The following is a 19,344-nucleotide window of genomic DNA, read 5'->3' as shown; positions in this document are numbered from 1 at the left end:
TGGACAGACCATTTCTGATAACCCTCTCAGTGAAGAAATACTTCCTGATGTCTAGCCTAAACCTCTCCTGGCACAGCTTGAAACCGTTTGCTCTAGTCCTGTCACTTGACACCAAGGAGAGTCTGGCCCCTTCCTCACTCCAACATCCCTTCAGGTAGAGAATGATGAGGTCTCCTCTCAGCCTTCTCTTCTCTAGACTGCACACGCCAGCTCCCTCAGATGCTCCTTGTAGGTCACGTGTTCCAGGCCCTTCACTGTACACACTGCAGCATCTTGATACCATGAAGACTTGAAAGTCACGTTCTCTAAAACAGCTCTAAGCGAGCTCATAATTGTTTCATAGCCTCTCAAGTGTATTTTATAGCCTAAATTCAATTGTGTATCACTGTAGTTATATTAATTTGAAACTATTATGGACATAGTTCTATGAGCTAGCTTTGCAATATTTTGGTTGCAAAGCAGACATCCTAAAAGCTTAGTAATGTCCCTAGTAAGATTCAACTATTTCTGGATCCAAAACAAAAAAATAACAAAGAAAGGGGAGGGGAAAAGTGATAGTGTGATACTGTAAATTACACCCATCAACTGTAATTTTTTACTATATGTGGTTTTCCTTGAAAGTATGTGAAAAGTGAGGGACCATATATAAAAATAAAAAATTCTTTCAGATTTGTCAGGAACTGACAGAAGTGTCATCAAGTTTATCACAAATGCTGGGCAATATTCAGGACAATGGTGAAGGAGATGCATCTAGCACTCTCAAATACCAAATGGCCTCTGGAAAGGCCCATTAAAATTGCATCTCCTAAGGTACTTTTCTGAATAGAAAACTGTTCTTAGCTGATCTGTGGTCAGAAAATAAAAGAAGATGATAGAATGGAATAGATGATAGAAAGTGCTAAAATTGATAAAAAATCATATAAAAACCAAGGGTATGTTCACAGTCAGCTTGATTGAAAAGACTGAAAAGTAATTCAGGGCATTGTTCTAAACATTATTCTGAGGGCTATTAAGGCCTTACTACATGAAACGTTAAAATTAGCCCCAAAAGCCATTCAAGAAAGACTGTAGATTTGCCATAGGGAAAAAAAAAAATAAGTAAGCAGGTCAACATTTAATTTGAGCTAGAATCTGACAGAGATTGAGATCTTTCTCTTCTTGCTTTCTTTCAACAGTTCAGATCTCATGGACATTTCTTGTGCACTCCAAAGACATGCTGGTAGGAACAGGATGAAGTACGGTCTCTGAACACACCTGGTGGTGAGGCTGTTTTTAAGAAAGCAGTAAGTTATTTACACCCTGATGCAACCAAAAGCCAAATCATCTACTTCCCAGAAGGTGTCTTCAGCAAATGGTTGAAAGTAGCCAGCCTGCATGCTCACTTTGCAGAAGAGCCTGAAGCTTTACATGGGAAAAGCTACAGTGATGTGCTGAGTGTTAGAAAGCAAGAAAACCTGATTTGGGGATGGTATGGTTAGAATAGCTATGTGGGACAACATTAATCTTAACATCTCTGCACCCACAGCAGTGAGTGTACGTGTCAGAATGTGTGTGCCTCTCTATCTGAAACATCTGTGTTGTGATAGACAATAGTGAGCCTACTCAGTTCTTTCAAAGAGGAGGTGCATGCTAGAGGTCTTGAAGAACACCCTTGTCTTGTCTAAAAAATATTTTTTCTAGAGGTGAATTAGCATCTTGCTTTGCAGAAACCAAAATACTGGGGGGGTTGTTTGTTTGTGTGTTTTGGTTGGTGGTTTTCATTTTTTGTTCAGTGTTTTTATTTTCCCCCTAATACCTCCATTGTCTCTTTTCAGAGAAGAATGTTTGATTCTCCTGGAGTTATTTGTGTGATTTGGTGCTGTATGATGTTATTTCATCCCTTGCATGCTGACTTCAAGTGTATGGAATGTAAGTAAGGCTTTGACGATATAATCTGAGGAAATTGGTTTAATTCTTCAGGTATCAGAGATATTTGCAATTAGTTTGACAGAAACTAGCCTGTGGATTCAGCAAAACCAGTAACATACTCTTACTGAACTTACTCTGTAACACTTCCAGCAGAGGAACAAGCATCACCTATTACAAATGTGAAACTGAATTGGAGAAGAATGGAACTGTCCTGGGAGAGCAGCAAGAATTTCTCTAAGTACAAATGTACCATCAGGGACAGGGACATGGAAAGTGTAGAGAAAGAGGTAAACTTCTTATTTGTTGAGAAAAATAATTGTACATTTTTCTTTACCTTTTATCAATTTCACTTACTTAGAAAAAAATGAAATCAGTTACAGGTAGAATCTGCTCAGTGATTGCTTGCAGTCTACAATTTGATCTGTCAAGGGCTGTTGAAAGTCATCACCAACGCTGGGGTGCATTTGCTGCAGGATGAGCATCCCATGCATATCACAAAGCTGAAGTTCTGCATCACAATGGAACAGAGGCAATAGTTTTGAACTCTACCTCTATTGACTCATGAACAGGGATGTAGATGCAGAAAATAAATGGGCTGTGAGATTAAGTGATGCTCCTAGAGAATTTAGAGAGACAGAGCAAGAGACCATTCAAATGAAAAGTGAATTCCCCCAAAAATGCCATAGATTTTAATCTCAAGTTCTTTTTTTTCCCAGCAAATTGGATCATGCTGTAGGACAAGTTATGTTATAAGACTACATTATCCAGTAGGATAATGTGAATGCTTGAAAGAAGGCAAGAGAGAGATGGATTATTTAACCTATTGACAAGTTCATAGAATGGTTTAGGTTAGAAGGGACCTTGAAGATCATCTAGTTACAACCCCCCTGTCACGGGCAGGGACAACTTCCACTAGACCAGGCTGCTCAAAGCCTCATTTGATCTGGCCTTGAACACCTCCAGAGAGAGGACAACCATGACCTTACTTGGGCAACCTGTTCCAGTGTCTCACCAACCTCACTGTAAAGAGAGTTTCTTCCTAATATCTACTCTAAATCTACTCCTCAAGCTTCAATCCATTTCCTCTCATCCTATCACTACAAATCCTTGTAAAAAGTCCCTTTCCAGCTTTCCTGTAGGCTCCCTTCAGGTACTGGAAAGCTGATATAAGGTTTCCCTGGAGCATTCTTTTCTCCAAGCTGCAGGCATATTTTTGAGCTCTGCAGAGGTCAGACAAAGACTTCTATTTTGCTTAGTCTTTTGATTAAATTCTGTTATGGTTCTCCTGGTTATTAACCAACTTCTGTTATGCCACTGGGGTACTATTAGGCTTCTCTAACAGTTGCACACGAGTGTAGTATCCAAGTCCTGAGCTGCAAAGCCTTTTTTATAGTTGTGCTTTGACTGCTCACCTCCATTCTACATCACCCTCAGGTGGTCAAGAAGAGAGTTAGCTCCTGACCCTAAAACACATAGACGCACAAGCAAGATTTGGTTCTGTGATTGAGTTTATGAGTTGCAGTTTCACGTCCAGAATCATCTAACACCACGAGAGGAAAAAAATCAGAGAAATAAAACATCTAATGTTCTTTTTCAGGTGAATAGTACACTATGCATGTTTCCAGTGGAACAATATGTGCCTCTGCACAAAGGGGTATTCTTCATCATTGAGCTGCCAGACACAAACACCTCAAAAAAGTGCACCTTTATCCCTGGAGGTAATGTCTGTGGTCTGGGTAAGGTGTTCTTCATCTTTTAAATGCAAACATTGCCTTAGAAAACAAATCCTTACACAGTAGGTGACTGCTCTATTTTCTACTGAATTATTTTTGTTTTGTAGATATGCAAAAATTATTTGCCCTGTAATGAATGTTTCCACAATTCTGCAAGAGATGTGTTAGTACATATGAATACCAATAATTGCATTATTTTTGTTCATCCTAGAGCCCCCCAAAATACCACTAAAGTACAGTGGTTTAAGGGTGGATTCAATAATTGTTCTGTCTGTTACAAAATGAGATGCTAGCACTCATTTCTTTTCTGCTGAGCTGTTGGTGAGTGTGTGTCAAGAGCCAGACCACAGACTTTGCTAAATGCATAGTCAGGGGATCAGTGAAACCCATAAAGTGGGAGGAGGATAGGAGAGGAAATGTTAATTACAAGCAGCTAGAGGCAAACAGAATGTAACAATCTCTTAATCTGTCCCCAGAGCACATGTGTGTGTGCACACATGTAGATTTTAATTGCGTCAGGGATCTGCTGGCCAAAGTATCATGGGACAAAGCCCTAGAGGGAAGCAGGGGCCCAGGACAGCTGGTCCATATTCAAGGACCACCGTCTCCATGTCCCAGGAGCAAAGTATACAAAGAGGAAGGCAGGAAAGAATGCTAGGAGACCTGCCCGGATGAGCAAGGAGCTCCTGGACATGCTGTCACACAACAAGAAACTGTACAAGGAGTGGAAGAAAGGACAGCTAGAATGGGGGGGCATATAAGGAAGCTGCCCAAGCAGCAAGAGATCTGGTTAGAAAAGCTAAAGCTCACATAGAATTAAATCTAGCCAGGGAGATCAAGAGGAATAGCAAAAGTTTCTATAGGCACATTAATGGCAAAAGGAAGACTAAGGGAGGTGTAGGCCCCCTCAGAAAGGAAATGGGAGAACTGGTGACAAGTGACCTGGAGCAGGCTGAGGTTCTCAATGACTTCTTTACCTCAGTCTTCACTGGCAAGGGCTCCAGCCACACTCCCAGAATAATGGAAGATAATGGCAAGGACTGGAAGAAGGAACTGCCCATTGTGAGTGAAGATCAGGTTCGTGACCATCTGAAGAACCTGAAGGTGTTCAAGTCCATGGGACCCAAAGGGATACACCCACAGGTGCTGAGGGAACTGGCAGATGAGGTTGCAAAACTGCTCTCTATTATATTCCAAAAGTCATGGCAGTCTGGGGAAGTCCCCACAGACTGGAAAAGGGGAAACATAACTCCCATTTTCAGAAAGGGAAAGAAGGATAACCCAGGGAACTATAGGCCAGCCAGTCTCACCTCTGTGCCTGGGAAGATGATGGAGCAGATCCGCCTGGAGGCACTGCCAAGGCAGAAGAATAATGAAGAGGTGATTTGGCACAATCAGCATGGCTTCACCAACAGCAAATCCTGCCTGACAAACTCGGTGGCCTTCTATGACAAGGTCACAACATCAATAGACAAGGGGAGAGCATCTGATGTCATTTATCTGGACCTGAGCAAACCCTTCAACACTGTCCCACACAACATCCTGATCTCAAATCTGGTGCAGTATGCGTCCGATGGATGGCCCATTCAGTGGATAAAGAACTGGCTTGATGGCTGCACCCAAAGAGTGGCTGTCAATGGGTCCATGTCCAAGTGGAGGCCAGTGACAAGTGGAGTCCTTCAGGGATCAGTCCTGGGACCAGTCTTGTTTAACATCTTTGCTGGTGACATGGACAGTGGCACTGAGTGCACCCTCAGCAAGTCTGCTGATGACATCAAGCTGTGTGGTGCAGCAGACACACTGGAGGGAAAGGAGGCCATCCAGAGGGACTTTGACAGACTGGAAAGGTGGGCCCATGACAGCCTCATGAAATTCAACATGACCAAGTCCAGGATCCTGCATCTGGGTTGAGGCAATCCCAGGCATTGATATAAGCTGGGCAGCAACTGGCTTGAGAGCAGCCCTGAAGAAAAGGACTTGGGGTGCTGGTGGATGAGATTCAGATTGGATGTTAGGAAGAAGTTCTTCGCCATGAGGTGGTGAGACACTGGAACAAGTTGCCCAAAGAGGTGGTGAAAGCCCCATCCCTGGAAGTTTTTAAGGCCAGGCTGGATGTGGCTCTGGGTGATGTGATGTAGTGAAATGTGTCCCTGCCCATGGCAGGGCAGTTGGAACTAGATGATGCTTGAGGTCCCTTCCAATCCTGACAGTTCTGTGATTCCCTCAGCTGCCACACACCCATTTTGCTGAGGCAACTATTTACAAAGATATTTTGAGCCCGCCCCAAGTGAGAGTAAAGCAGAGTGAGATTTAGGTAGGTCCTAAGTTTTTACAGCCCATTTTCCCCCATCCTTCTCATCTCTTCCAGGGGACTTAACAGAGGACACACTTACACAGTGACCCTCAAAAACAAGCCAGGACACAGTGTCCCCTAAAACCTCTTGCTTTCGATGTCCTTCCCACCTGGCTCTGGCATCCAAGCCTGTAGGTTCCCCAGGGCATCCCGTCATGCTTCCACAAGGGTCCCCTCAATACTGGGTGCTGCAGGAAATAATGGAGGAAAACTCCACCATTTTGATGAAGTTGGGATACACCAAAGAAAGAAGCAGAAAAATGGCTGAAGAGGAAGATAGGAGGCTGGAGAAAAACAAAAAAAGAGAGAGAGAGAGAGAGAGAGAAGAGAGAGAGATTTCCACTGAAATCTGCTCCAGAGAAGGAAGAGATCAAGTCACTGTTGCCTGCATCAGGGTGGAAAGATCTAGCCAGGAGGCTGTTTGATCAGAGGGCAGAACAAAGCCACTCAGGAGTGGATTCCTGGGTCTTTATTAAAAAAAGGAGAAATACTTCTTTCTGTAGCACTAAGGATGGTGTTACAAGGTCATGTGTGTTCTTTTGCCTGTGTGAAAGCTCTAATCATTCCCAGGTTGCACAGCTTAAAATAGGGCAAGAGTCCAGCTGTCATGCATAACCCAATCAATAACCAGCTGGAGCTTCAGGTGCCTAACATACCTGAGCATGGATCCTCCACCTTGGTGGAGCCACACAATTTTCCCTCATCATGGATATTCTTGTGTTTGCAGGCATGAATGGGTCAGCTATTGAAAACTTCTCCTGTGTGATTTATAACATTGCCTTCATGAACTGCACTTGGCAAGCAGGCAGGGAGGCTCCAGCAGATACCCAGTATTTTCTCTACTGGCAGAACTCAAGGTGAGTAGGCATGCTTGAGTCTAGGGAAGCCTGGATTCTCATTCAACACATCATGCTGCCCACGTTTAACTAAAATACTTTTCTACATACAGAGATGCTGATGTGACGGAATGCCAGCTTTATATTAAAGATGAACATGGCAGAAACACAGGATGTAGATTTCAAAATGTGAGCATAAAGACTGAAAAAGCTTACTTCCTGGTGAACGGGTCTAGCAAACACTCCCTAATCCAGTTCTATGATGAGTATCTTCAGCTGTATACAATTGGTAAGTGAGCAGTTTATTTTCTGTTTTATAAAATAAGGAAGTGGGGAATTTTCCTCTGAAAAGAACAAAACAAAGTCTGTAGCCATCACGGGGTCCTGCACGGCAGGGTAGACTTTGCTCCTAACAGCTGACAGAATACTGTTCTACAAGTTTACGAGAACAAGGAAAGGTGGCCCAAAATAACTGCTCACAAAAGTGATCTGAACATACCCATAGAATTCAAGAGGTGAAACACAATGGTTATGCTTTCAAGGCCACCTTTGGGCTTGTTTGGCCGTGTCTTAATTTCACGCCTCTTGAAGAGGCAAAAGTAAAGGGTGGGTTCAAATTGCAAATTAAGACTTAATTAGTTAAATATGTGGTACCTCTGTGTGAAGTAGGTGTTTAAGCTCCAACAGAGATCTGGGACAGGACATGGCTGCCTAAAAACATGCCTCTAGTGCCATTTGCGACATCTCAGACAACTGAGGCCTGCAGGAGGCTTGCAGATGTGGTCCAGGACCTGTGAGAGACGAGGGTCCACTTCAGCGTCCTTTGTGGTCTGAAACACAGAGCACGGGACTTCTGCCTGCAGCTTGTGCAGACTGTAAAGCTCAGAGCTATTCAGACAAGCAGGCCTGAAGCGACTAGTGTCACTTAGGTCACACCCAGTCAACTATGTTGTAGACACTTAAATCCAGGTAAATTGGTCTTCTATATGAATAGTATCACACACACTGAAACGTAAAAAAAAAAGCCTGTGGAGTTGTGTGTTGTGAAATGTGAAATGGCAGTCTGCTGACTGTACTGCTGAATCACAAAAAATCTGTAATATGGTTTGGTTTTTTTTATGTGAATAGAATAGAATAAAGTTAACCAGGTTGGAAAAGACCTTTGAGATCATCAAGTCCAACCTATCACTCAACACCATCCAATCCATGGCACCAAGTGCCCCATCCAGTCTCTTCTTAAACACTTCCAGTGATGGTGACTCCACCACCTCCCTGGGCAGCACATTCCAATGGCCAATCTCTCTTTCTGTGAAGAACTTCTTCCTAACCTCCAGCCTAAACCTCCCCTGGTGCAGCTTGAGACTGTGTCCTCTTGTTCGGGTGCTGGTTGCCTGGGAGAAGAGACCAACATCCGTCTGTCTACAACCTCCCTTCAGGTAGTTGTAGAGAGCAAGAAGGTCTCCCCTGAGCCTCCTCTTCTCCAGGCTAAGCAACCCCAGCTCCCTCAGCCTCTCCTCACAGGGCTTGTGCTCCAAACCCCTCCTCAGCTTTGTTGCCCTTCTCTGGACACCTTCCAGCAAGTCAACATCCTTCCTAAACTGAGGGGCCCAGAACTGGACACAGGACTCGAGGTGCGGCCTAACCAGTGCAGTGTACAGGGGCAGAATGACTTCCCTGCCCCTGCTGGCCATACTCTTCCTGAAACAGGCCAGGATGTCATTGGCCTTCTTGGTGACCCGGGCACACTGCTGGCTCATGTTCAGCCTACTATCAACCAGTATCCCCAGGTCCCTTTCTGCCTGGCTGCTCTCCAGCCACTCTGACCCCAGCCTGTAGCACTTCATGGGGTTGTGGTGGCCAATGTGCCAGCTGGCACTTGGACTTGTTGAATGCCATCATGTTGGACTCTGCCCATCTGTCCAGCCTGTCGAGGTCCCTCTGCAGAGCCTCTCTACCCTCCAGCAGATCAACTCCTGCCCCCAGCTTGGTGTCATCTGCAAACTTACTAATGGTGGACTCAGTCCCCTTGTCCAGATCATCAATAAAGATATCGAATAGTATTGCGCCCAGCACTGATCCTTGGGGCACACCACTGGTGACTGGCTGCCAGCTGGATGTGGCACCATTCACCACCACTCTCTGGGCTCGGCCCTCCAGCCAGTTCCTAACCCAGCACAGAGTGCTGCTGTCCAAGCCATGGGCTGACAGCTTGACCAGGAGTTTGCTGTGGGGGACAGTGTCAAAAGCCTTGCTGAAGTCCAGGTAGACTACATCCACAGCCTTCCCCACATCCACCAGGCAGTCACTTGATCATAGAAGGAGATCAGGGTGGTCAGGAAAATTTCACTCCTGTTTACCAGACAATGTTAACATCAGTAGCACACAGCTGAACATCAGTTGATTTAATCTCACGTGTGTTTGCCTGTATGAGTTGTAGCTGATTACTGACCATGTCTACTCTAATTATTTCTTTTCTTTCCAGAAATACTTACTCCTCCATTAAATATTGCTGTCAATTGTACTGGAGAGTCAGCAGGTTGCATAGTTACATGGCAACCACCCCTTACAAGTCACGTGGAAAATACAAAATGTTTTCAGTATGAAATTTACATACAGAACAAGGTAAAAACAATGTATTGATTTGTATTTGGCTCCATACCTACATACATGTATATCTATGATGTGCAAATGTCTGTTTATTTATCAAGTTCTCTCTCACAAGCTGTGGTGTCCTCCTGCTCCCGTTCTGCTGGCCTGGAACATCCCACAACTCATCATCTTATTTCAAACTAGTAAGAAATGCAAAGCAGAAAAGCAGTGAGCAGGAAAATACTCTGTCCAAAGACTGGGAGAGCGCCTGAGATGCTTTCCTGCAGGAGCACGTCCCACAGGAAAGACTGCGTGATGGGAGCCTGTGATCTGCAACAAGGGCACTGCCTTGGTGGTAGAGTCCAGCCCAGGCCAGGGCCTCTCTTGCTTGACCTGCATTCTGGGGCATCTTGGCTTCAGCACCCTGACAGTATTTTGCAGATGCTGGAAAGCTCACAGGCACCCCTCAGTTTAAACATGTGGAAGCTGATGGGGGCAAAACAGCCCCACACCTGGAGCCCGGTTGAGACAGCTCTATCCCTGTCTGCCTACAGTGCCCAACACAAGCTCTGTTTTGAAACTAGTGCAGAAAGACGTTCTTCTGGAAAAATTACGTACCAACAATGCAGGGGAAAGATCACATGGGCACAGCCAGTACACGTAGCTCTGCAGCTAGCAGGCATAATTTGGCACTAGGACATTCTGTGAAATACTTAGAAAGTGTTACATTAAGATATGGTTACAATATATGGCTACAGGAATATTATCGTAACAAATACAGGCTCAAAAGCAGTCTCTAGGAGAAGGACTTGGGGATGATAGACTCAATGTGAATTTGGGGCTACTGGTTGACAGTAGGCTGAACATGAGCCAGCAGTGTGCCCAGCTGGCCAAGAGGGCCAATGGCATCCTGGCCTGTATCAGGAATAATGTGGCCAGCAGGAGCAGGGAAGTCATTGTGCCCCTGTACTCAGCACTGGTTAGGCCACACCTTGAGTCCTGTGTCCAGTTCTGGGCTACTCAACTTAAGAAAGATGTTGAGTTGCTGGAAGGTGTCCAGAGAAGGGCAACAAAGCATCCAATTCTGGTGCCCCCAGCATAAGAGGGACATGGATGGAGGGTCCAGAGGACCACAGAGATGATCAGAGGGCTGAACACCTCCCCTGTGGGGACAGGCTGTGAGAGTTGGGAGTGTTTAGACTGGGGAAAAGGCTCCAGGGAGGCTTTCCAGTACCTGAAGGGGACCTACTAGAAAGCTGGAAAGGGACATTTTACAAGTGCTTGTTGTGATAGAATGAGAGGGAATAGTTTTAATCTTAAGGAGAGTAGATTTAGACTGGATATTAGGAAAAAATTCTTTACAGTGAGGATAGTAAGACACTGGAACAGGTTGTACAGGGAGGTCATGGATGCCCCCTCCTTGGAGGTATTCAAGGCCAGATTGGATGAGGCCTTGAGCAGCCTCACCTAGTGTGAGGGGTGTCCCTACCCATGGCAGGGGGGTTGGAACTAGATGATCTTCAAGGTCTCTTCCAACCCAAACCATTCTATGAATCTATGAATGAATTTATTTTAGAGAAATATAGGTTACCTCAAGACATGTGGTGCTCAGTAGAATACTATACCTGGATGTGAAATTAATCTCACAGACTGAAATACCTTAATACAGGTGTCTGCAAAGGAACATGGATATCCCATAACAGTCAATGCAAATCTAGGGCTTAGTACAGCTAAGCAATAGGTGCCTCATTCCCCTTAAGGTGCTATAGTTACTGAATGTACCAGAGGTACCTACATGGAGATGGGAGATGTAACTCAGACCTTTCAGAAGTCATCAGAGCTAAAGCAGATTAGATGGCATTGAACACCCAAAGTTTAACTAACTCATTTGCACCCTCGCCATTCACAGCATGGGCTGATGACTTTCATCATGTTCCAAGTTGAAATATGACAGCTGACAATAAGTAATGGGGAAATACTAGTCTGATCAATAATGTAACATACATGGCAGGTGTCTTTTCTGAAAGGAGACATTCCTTCCAATAACATTTTTCTGACGAGTCTGTTAAAGGCAGCTATCATTCTGACATTACATATGATAGATGCTTCCAGGACATCAGCTTTTCAACATTTTCTGGGATCCTTCCTAAAATCACTGCTGTTAATTTTGTTCACTCAGTTTTTATCCTTTTTTTCAAAACTTTCAGGTTCTTTGATCCAGGCCAGTGTTTCATTCTTGCTCGTTAAATTTTGGTTGTGTGAGATGTGGAAGCAGCTCTTCACAATACTATGGGCAAAGCCTCTGAGTATGGATCACTCAGACATCCAATAGAGGCTTTGACTGGAAGGAGGGTAAATTTGCTATTCACATAAATTTTCTGCCCCATGTTACCGAACTATAGTGAAATCACAGCTTCTAGATCTGCTGCATTTAGAGGATGATTTGATTGCTTGTGTAATTAGGGACATCCTTCTGCTGAATGAGAAACCACAGTGCAAAAATACCCTCAGGAGGCAAATGCAGCTTCTCACAACCACTGATAAATTAATTCATGTTTCCTTACTTTTCTAAAATGAAATGGAGGAAGCCAAACCTCTGAATAAAGCAATATATCCTGGGACATTACTGGAACAAATCCAATTGAATTTTCAGTTTCAAATTAATTACAATCTTTATAAACAAGGAGAACAAAAGAGGAAGAAATATTTTAGTATTTGGCAATAATGAAAATGAAGATTTGTCTTTGGTTTGCAGGATATGCCCCAAGAGAAAAAGGATCCTCCTATAAGAGTAAGTATTGTCATATACAAATCTGTGCTTTTGCCCACTTAAGCATGTGAATTCCATTACATCAAATGCACGCACTTCTGAAAGTATAGTTACTATATCATTATAGCAATGAGAATTTGGTATTTTTATGTGCAAACCTAATATATCCCCTTTAGATAGAATAGCTTGCACTAGGCAGAACTTTCCATCTATCTCACAAAAATTTACACTTTCCATTTATTGCACAAACAGATTTTGCTTCAGACAGACGTGACATTTTGCTTAGTAAAAAGTGGAAACATTCTCCTTCTAACACTTGTTGGTGGAAATGTACCACTGTAGCTCAGGACAGCTATGAAAGGTATGTGAAGGTCTCAAAAACCTGTAGAAGTTAATGCACACCTGCAAAATGAGTGGTCTCAGCCCTGGAAGCATCTTACAATTGGCAGATTCCAGGCCTTGCATAAAGTATCATGAGGCCACATCATACATGTCTGTTATCAGGTTATCTCAGAAACATTCATTCTGTTTAGCAAAGACACACACAAACTAGGGAATATTTGCATGATTAATCCCTGTAAAGGTTGTGGAGTGAATTTACAGGGAAAATTCTCCAGTTTCAGTTTTCTGTGCTTTTTAAGACACATGAAAGAGGAGAAAAAGTGTCCTTAAACCATGGTCTAGTCATGAGGTCTGTGGTGACAGGTTGGACTCGATGATCTTTGAGGTCTCTTCCAACCTTAGTGATACTGTGATAATGAACTAAAAACTCAGAAAGCTTAAAAATCCAACTACAAACTTAACAAAAAATAGCCAACAAACAGAGCAGAAAGATGTGGTGGAGGAGCTAGCAAGTACATACCTACAAAATCATATTCATTCACTTTTTATAGAAACAGTATCAAGAAATTAACCACCAAGTTTTGTGAATATTTGTCTATGAGATGACATACAAAGTCTGATTATGCTGATTTTAGGTAAGGAACAACATATATGAATTCCAAAATTACAATGAGAAAAAAAAATATATTCTGCAAATCAGAGCACGAGGGAAATCCTGTCTTGTAAGCTCAGAATGGGGGGAATGGAGTGAACCCATCGAGTTTGGTAAGACTCTGAAATATTTTACTACAGATTGGTGTTTTTTTCCCCCTCAACTACCCTGTTTACCTCACCTTCTCCCTCATGCTGACATGGATAAATCTTTACTCTTATCCAATAGCATGGAAGGAACTGGGTGGAAACTACTGTTGTGGGGAAGCTGCAGTAGTCTGGCAATGGTGACTGACACCAGCCTTTGGTTAGTTGGGACTGTGAAGGCAGCAGTTTCTCAGATGTCAAAGTTACAGCATCAGGCCGAGATAGACCCAGTCTGGTTTTCAAGTCTGAAGTGCTTGAGAGGCTGCTGCCTTTCAGTTCGAGTTTTGACCACTTCCATCCTCCGGCACCTTCCTTTTCACCCTTTCCTCAAATCTCTTTTTACAGTTCCACCACTTCTGTTAGGCTGTTTCTTCTTTGCTTTTCTGGATTTTTAAAACTCTCTAAAGTTCAAATGTTTGAAAAGGTTTTAAATGTTTCAAGTTTATCTGATTTTTTTAAACAAGGCTCTATAAGAAGTCTTGTTGAAATCCTTTAGATTATTCAAAAAATTAGGTGAAATTTGCATTCATCACCGGCAATCCCAAAGGCAGCTTTTTGGCATGCTAAGATACTTCTCTCTTGGATTTTTCAGGTCAAGGAGAAGACTACTTTATCTTTGTGCTTTTATTTCTGATAGCACTTGGAACAATCTCAGTGGCACTGCTCCAATATTGTATTTTTAAAAGGTAAATTGACCTTAGCACTGTAGAAACTATTGATAGAGTAGTATTTCTATGAAATACATTCCTCCTGTCTCCTACCTACAAACTTAAATAATCCAATTAGCAATGACATTAAATCTTATTACTGGTATTGCTGTGCGTGGCACTTCGGCACACAAAATCATGACAAGTGAAGAAGGGGAAAAGGATGTCAAAGTAAGCAATTGATTCCACCAGATCCTGCAAAAACAACTCTGTTCATATTTTCAAGCATTTAACAACCACAGAGCTTTGAAGCCATTGGCTTCACACAGCTCCAGACAAGGCGGACAACTAAGACAAATCAATGCGTCAGCATTTGGATAAAGAATCACTTAGAGGTGGGATGAAGTTGTGCTATGTGACTTATTGAAAATAATTGCTTAATACATTATTCACTGTGTCTCTCACAACATAATTTTTAGCTACCCTAGTGATAGGTGTAGTAATAGCTACACACCAGTCTATACTCAACATTTATTTCTCATAGCAACAGCTATTTGACTTTGGAGTAAAAAATGTCCTTAAGGAACACATCAAAATATTTGTCTAAGTTACATTAATAGTATTTTCAAGTTCTTCACAATCCCATTTCTTACCCAAAGGTATTGCAGTGTCAAGAGCCTATTTTCTCCCATACCACAACCAAGAGACAAATTTAATGCTGATGAAGATATTCAGGTATGATTTTTTTTCAATTCAGCTGAATCTGTTAACTGCTTGTTACAATCACAACAGGCCAGAGGCTAGAAGAAAGTGCATATATAGCTGAGCATTGAATTTGGTCCATTAATAACCAATTTTCTCTCATGTATGCTGTTTGAAGTATGCTCCCCTGAAACAGAAATGCTTTATGCCAGCGATTATCCTGTATGTATCTGCAGCCATATTTTAAGACCAGTGTTATCACTTTAACCAAGATCCCAGATTTCTGTGTGCACCAGTTTTGCTGGGTTGCTGTTCATACTTTGAAAATAACCTAAGGAAGGAAGCACCTTTCATTAGCATTTTCAAATACCAATGATAGTAACATATGTATTTCATAAATCTCACCTACACTCCTGTAAAAATCCTGTTGTGTGGAATCATGGAATCAACAGGGCTGAGAAGTTTCAACAGTGTAATCTGCCTTCTGCTTTGTTTCAGTGTAGGATTACCTGGGACAGTTCAGGTGTTTTGTGTAAATGATGTTTGACCAATACTCTGTAGCATCCTGGCGTAGTCTATTCTAGCATTTAATTATCCATACTTATAGAAAGCTTTTTTTTTAATATACTGCACTTAGAATGGATTACTTTGTATCCTTATTCCTTTCCTCTTCACAATGCCCTATATTATTTGCACATTGTCAACAGCAACTAACTCTTCCAGTCTGTGGTGGTTTGGCCCTGGCTGGGGGCCAGACACACTCCAAAGCCACTCTATTGCTCCCCTTCTTAGATGGACAGGGAGAGGGGAAACATAACAAAAGCACAGGAGTAAAGATAGAAGCAATTTAATAAAATGTAAAGCCAAAGCAAAGGCCACATGCAGAAGCAAGAGCAAACACAGATGTTATTCTCTACTTCCCATCAATCCAGACAATATTCAGTCATTCCCCAGAAGCTGGGCTCCAAGATGCAGAGCAGTTGCTCCAGAGGACAGACACCACCAATGAATGCCCCCACACTTCCTTTTTTCCACTTAGATTGTACATCTAAGCTGATGTCATATGGCATGGAATACTCCTTTGGTCAGTTGGGAGTTATCTGGCCTGGCTGTCTTCCCTCCCAGGATGTTGTCCACTCATCAGCATACTCTTGGGGCAGGAGAACATTAGAAAGCACAGCTTTGGTGCTTGACTCTGCAGTAACCAAAACACTGCTGTGTTATCAACACCCAGCTACAGCACTGCAAAACACATCACTAGAAAGATGCTCTGGGGAGAATGAACTCCAGCGCAGCCAAGCCCAGTACAGTCTTTCATCACATGATGGCAGCCATGCTTCAAACTATTCATGGAAATACTCAAGGTCAGGCTCAGTAAGGCTCTGCGAAACCTGATCTAATGGAGGATGTCCCTGCTGACTGCAAGGAGGTTGGACTAAATGACCTTTGGAGGCCCCTTCCAACCCAAAACATTCTATGATTCTAGGTTTGTCTGCAAATTTGTCCACACAATCAGTGTTTATTATTTAGAGTCTGCAGAGTGAGGGAACACTTTGTATCAGCTGGCTAAAGCACAGATGTACTTTGAGTCAGCAAATCGTACTAGTTACTTATTGCCTGTAACTCTTCAGTGGGTAACACCATCCTCTCTATGAGACTTTCTAAAGTGACACAGATTTGCCTTCACTCCTCCACAAAAAAAGTCAAAGCTGTTATTACTAGTAGTCTGTGTTTTGGGCAACTTATACCAGCACACTGCCCTGCTTTGTCTTTGGTCCTAACGTCTTTGGCTTAAATAGAAGACACGTAGTGATGTAAATTGGAAGGATTTCCTTACACGTTAAGTCATAAGTACCTGAGATCTTCTATCAGGCTGCTGCAGCTAAGGCTGCAGAGCAGCAGCAGTCCTTCAAAAATTGCAGACATTCTGAATTGCTTGCCTTCACTAAGCTTGAGGTGCTTGCAAACTCGGGTATGTACACTATCAAAATGACTCAAGTAAGTCTACTACAATCCTGAAGCCTTTGTGGATGTCTTGTAAATGGTGGCACAAGGACTTCCATGCAGGCAGTGACTTAGAAGCAGTAATTGTCAAAGAGTTCAAGTGAAGCCCTCAAGTTGCCTCATACCTGCCACCACGCTCTGCAAAGACAATTTGAAAGTCTCAGAGCTCTTCAAACTCTTCTTTGCCGACGTTAATCTAGTCTTAAAGCCTAGTTTTATTTTATCTATTCATTCCACATGTAGGTGTATTTAACACTGATTGAATGCTTTTAATTTTTCAAAGCTGATAATAAACCCAGGGGAGTCCCCCTTCTCCACTGAATACCAGGAATGCTGTTCCTGGCATTTCGTACTAACATTTATTATTTTGACCTAGCATTCTTTGCTAATCACATCCTTTCAAAGCTTACATTTCCTCATTTTGTCCCCATTTACTTGAAGACTCTTTGCATTTTCTGTCACGTTGCACAATACAACCTTTCCTTAATGACTGAAGAATCTCATGATTCACAACCCTAACCTTCCCACACTGAGTGTGTACTTGCTGTGGGGACAAGAACCTACCAAACAATTCACTCAGTGAATTTGACACCTCGCACTTCTTTAATCCATTTTGGTTTAGTCACCTTCTTTCACTTTTTGGTCATTCTCACCCTCACTGAGAAATATATTTTTTTTTTTGCTTTCCCTGAATTAAATCCATTATAAAAACTTGCAAGAGAAACTCTGTGCTGGTGAAGTTTTCCTCAAAGAATAGCCAAGTAGCATAAAACATCATGACCACAAAGCCCTGCAGCATTTAGCAATCCTACAAGTTTTCTACGACAAAACACCACAAAATGACATCCTGGTTTGATGCTCTGTAGCATACCCTCAACACAACAGCAAACTTTACCCCCCACCAGTACTTTTTCTCCCACTTAAAAAAAATCTCATTTATCTTCCCACATTATTTTAAGCTCCACTGTATCAGTACAATGATCTTGCCTCCAGTCTCATACAACTCCAGGCTGACCATGGTATAAATTGTATGATAATGACCAAACTGGTTTAAATCCAGATAAGTCAGCCAATAATCAGTTAATGTTTTTTCTATTGTCTCAGTTAAAGTTGTCCAGCATTAAAATAGTTTTATCCTATTCTCCTTCTGCTGATAAAGAGATAGCACTGATCATCACATGAAAAGTTAAATCATCCTAACTCTCCTTAAAACGTTTCCCTTGCATTGTGAGCATGTCTTCTGCATTAACATAGCAACACGTGGTGCTTTTGGTATTGGTGTATCTAACACTTAGAAATGTCTCTGATCTTCAACAGTGACTCTGTAGCTTATTGCATGGTTTGTTTTTTTTCCCCTCTCTTTAGTTAGAATATGCAAGTCTACAAAAAAAGAACTGTACTGAGGAAATAACTATAGTTGAAGAAATGACCTGACTTGACACTTGGATTCCTCAATATGAAAGAAAACCATGGATCCTCCTAATGAATACTCCAAAATGAACACCTATAAAACTACTTACACCACAAAAATCCATCTAACTTGAAGCCAGGAGGCAGGTGGAAACATTTGAGAAAAATCCATAAAATATGTTTTGCTCAAAGCCACAAATCCTGCTGGCTAAGCTATTGTACTGTCACCTATTGTCAACACTTGCTTAAACCTTGCTGAGATTTTCTTCACAAGGTGAGACAAGGCCTCTCATCTACAACAGAACTTACTTCCTGTCCCCACTCTCATGATGCCTCTTTGCTCTGAATATAACTTCCTACAACAGGACTGCTTAAGAATGCCATAGTGGTACATTTTCTCAGCTTATCATTCATATATACTCAAGGGCATTTTCTGAAACAGAAACTACCTACTTAAAGTGTTTAAAAATCACCCTTCACCCTTGAAATCAGGAATACCAAATGGTCACTCTGCTCAACAAACTTTATGTGAAACAGACAACAGGAAATAAAATGACATTTGTCAATTGGCCAGTGTTAATGTTGGGCTGCCATCTAGCCATTTCATGAGCTCAGTAGTCCTGAAATCACAGTAAGAAAAAACCCAATGCAAAATGTTATGAATTGGATTAAAAACCAGAAAGGGGATTTAATAACTGGATTTTCAATATAAAGATTTTCTCACACTAATGAATTTATTCCCTTCAAAGTGTGCAAGCCCTATTTCTAATGCCTTCTAAAAATACAGCACTTAGATGCCAGTATTTATATTTCAATGACTGTTTCAGTAAGGCAGAAAGCAATGTTTTTTTAAGAATGTCTTATTTATTGTTTGCCTCACGTTCCCAGCACTGCATAATCACACATTAAGTTGCTGCTGCATGACAAAGGGAAGCCATAGACTAAAAAAACCTGAACACCACCAAGTAGCACAGCATAGCTAAACTGCAGTTCCACTGGGAAAAAAAAAGGGCACACACCTACACTTGCATTAATTTATTTTCCTATTTCTTGTGGTTAAAACCCCAGTTCTGAAAAAAGAGAAGGCAAGATGAAAAGTGTCCTACCCGTTTCAGGGCTGCTCAAGTAGTCAATTGTAACACGATTACTCAAGTAATCAATTGTCCCTTGATTACTCCTCACAAAGCTTGGTCCACCACACAGTATGCTACCATCATCTCTACTTTTCAAGTCAACAACATTGAAGATAAAC

General features: G+C 42.2%; 1 protein-coding gene across 1 annotated transcript; it reads left to right on the top strand.

Annotated features, from left to right (window-relative positions):
* The first annotated feature begins 732 nt into the window (after positions 1-732).
* On the top strand, positions 733-18,548 carry LOC104302143 (granulocyte-macrophage colony-stimulating factor receptor subunit alpha). The gene is made up of 12 exons (XM_054164839.1): positions 733-810; positions 1,815-1,908; positions 2,059-2,195; positions 3,506-3,626; positions 6,722-6,851; positions 6,944-7,119; positions 9,313-9,452; positions 12,175-12,210; positions 13,167-13,296; positions 13,922-14,015; positions 14,636-14,711; positions 18,048-18,548. The coding sequence occupies exons 1-12, from the start codon at positions 733-735 to the stop codon at positions 18,114-18,116; spliced, it is 1,281 nt and encodes a 426-aa protein (XP_054020814.1). The 3' UTR covers positions 18,117-18,548.
* Positions 18,549-19,344: the final 796 nt, after the last annotated feature.

The sequence above is a fragment of the Dryobates pubescens genome, chromosome 10 (assembly GCF_014839835.1).
Source record: "Dryobates pubescens isolate bDryPub1 chromosome 10, bDryPub1.pri, whole genome shotgun sequence".
In the NCBI taxonomy this organism is placed as follows: domain Eukaryota; kingdom Metazoa; phylum Chordata; class Aves; order Piciformes; family Picidae; genus Dryobates; species Dryobates pubescens.
Note: the sequence above shows the minus strand (reverse complement) of the source record. Positions and strands in the feature narration are given on the sequence as shown.

Excerpts from the sequence above, each read along its gene's own strand:
- LOC104302143 (XM_054164839.1), top strand. The coding sequence starts at position 733 with ATGGTGAAGGAGATGCATCTAGCACTCTCAAATACCAAATGGCCTCTG. Across the intron at positions 9,453-12,174 it reads AAATTTACATACAGAACAAG|GATATGCCCCAAGAGAAAAA; the intron begins GTAAAAACAATG and ends TTTGGTTTGCAG. Across the intron at positions 12,211-13,166 it reads AAAAGGATCCTCCTATAAGA|GTAAGGAACAACATATATGA; the intron begins GTAAGTATTGTC and ends TGCTGATTTTAG.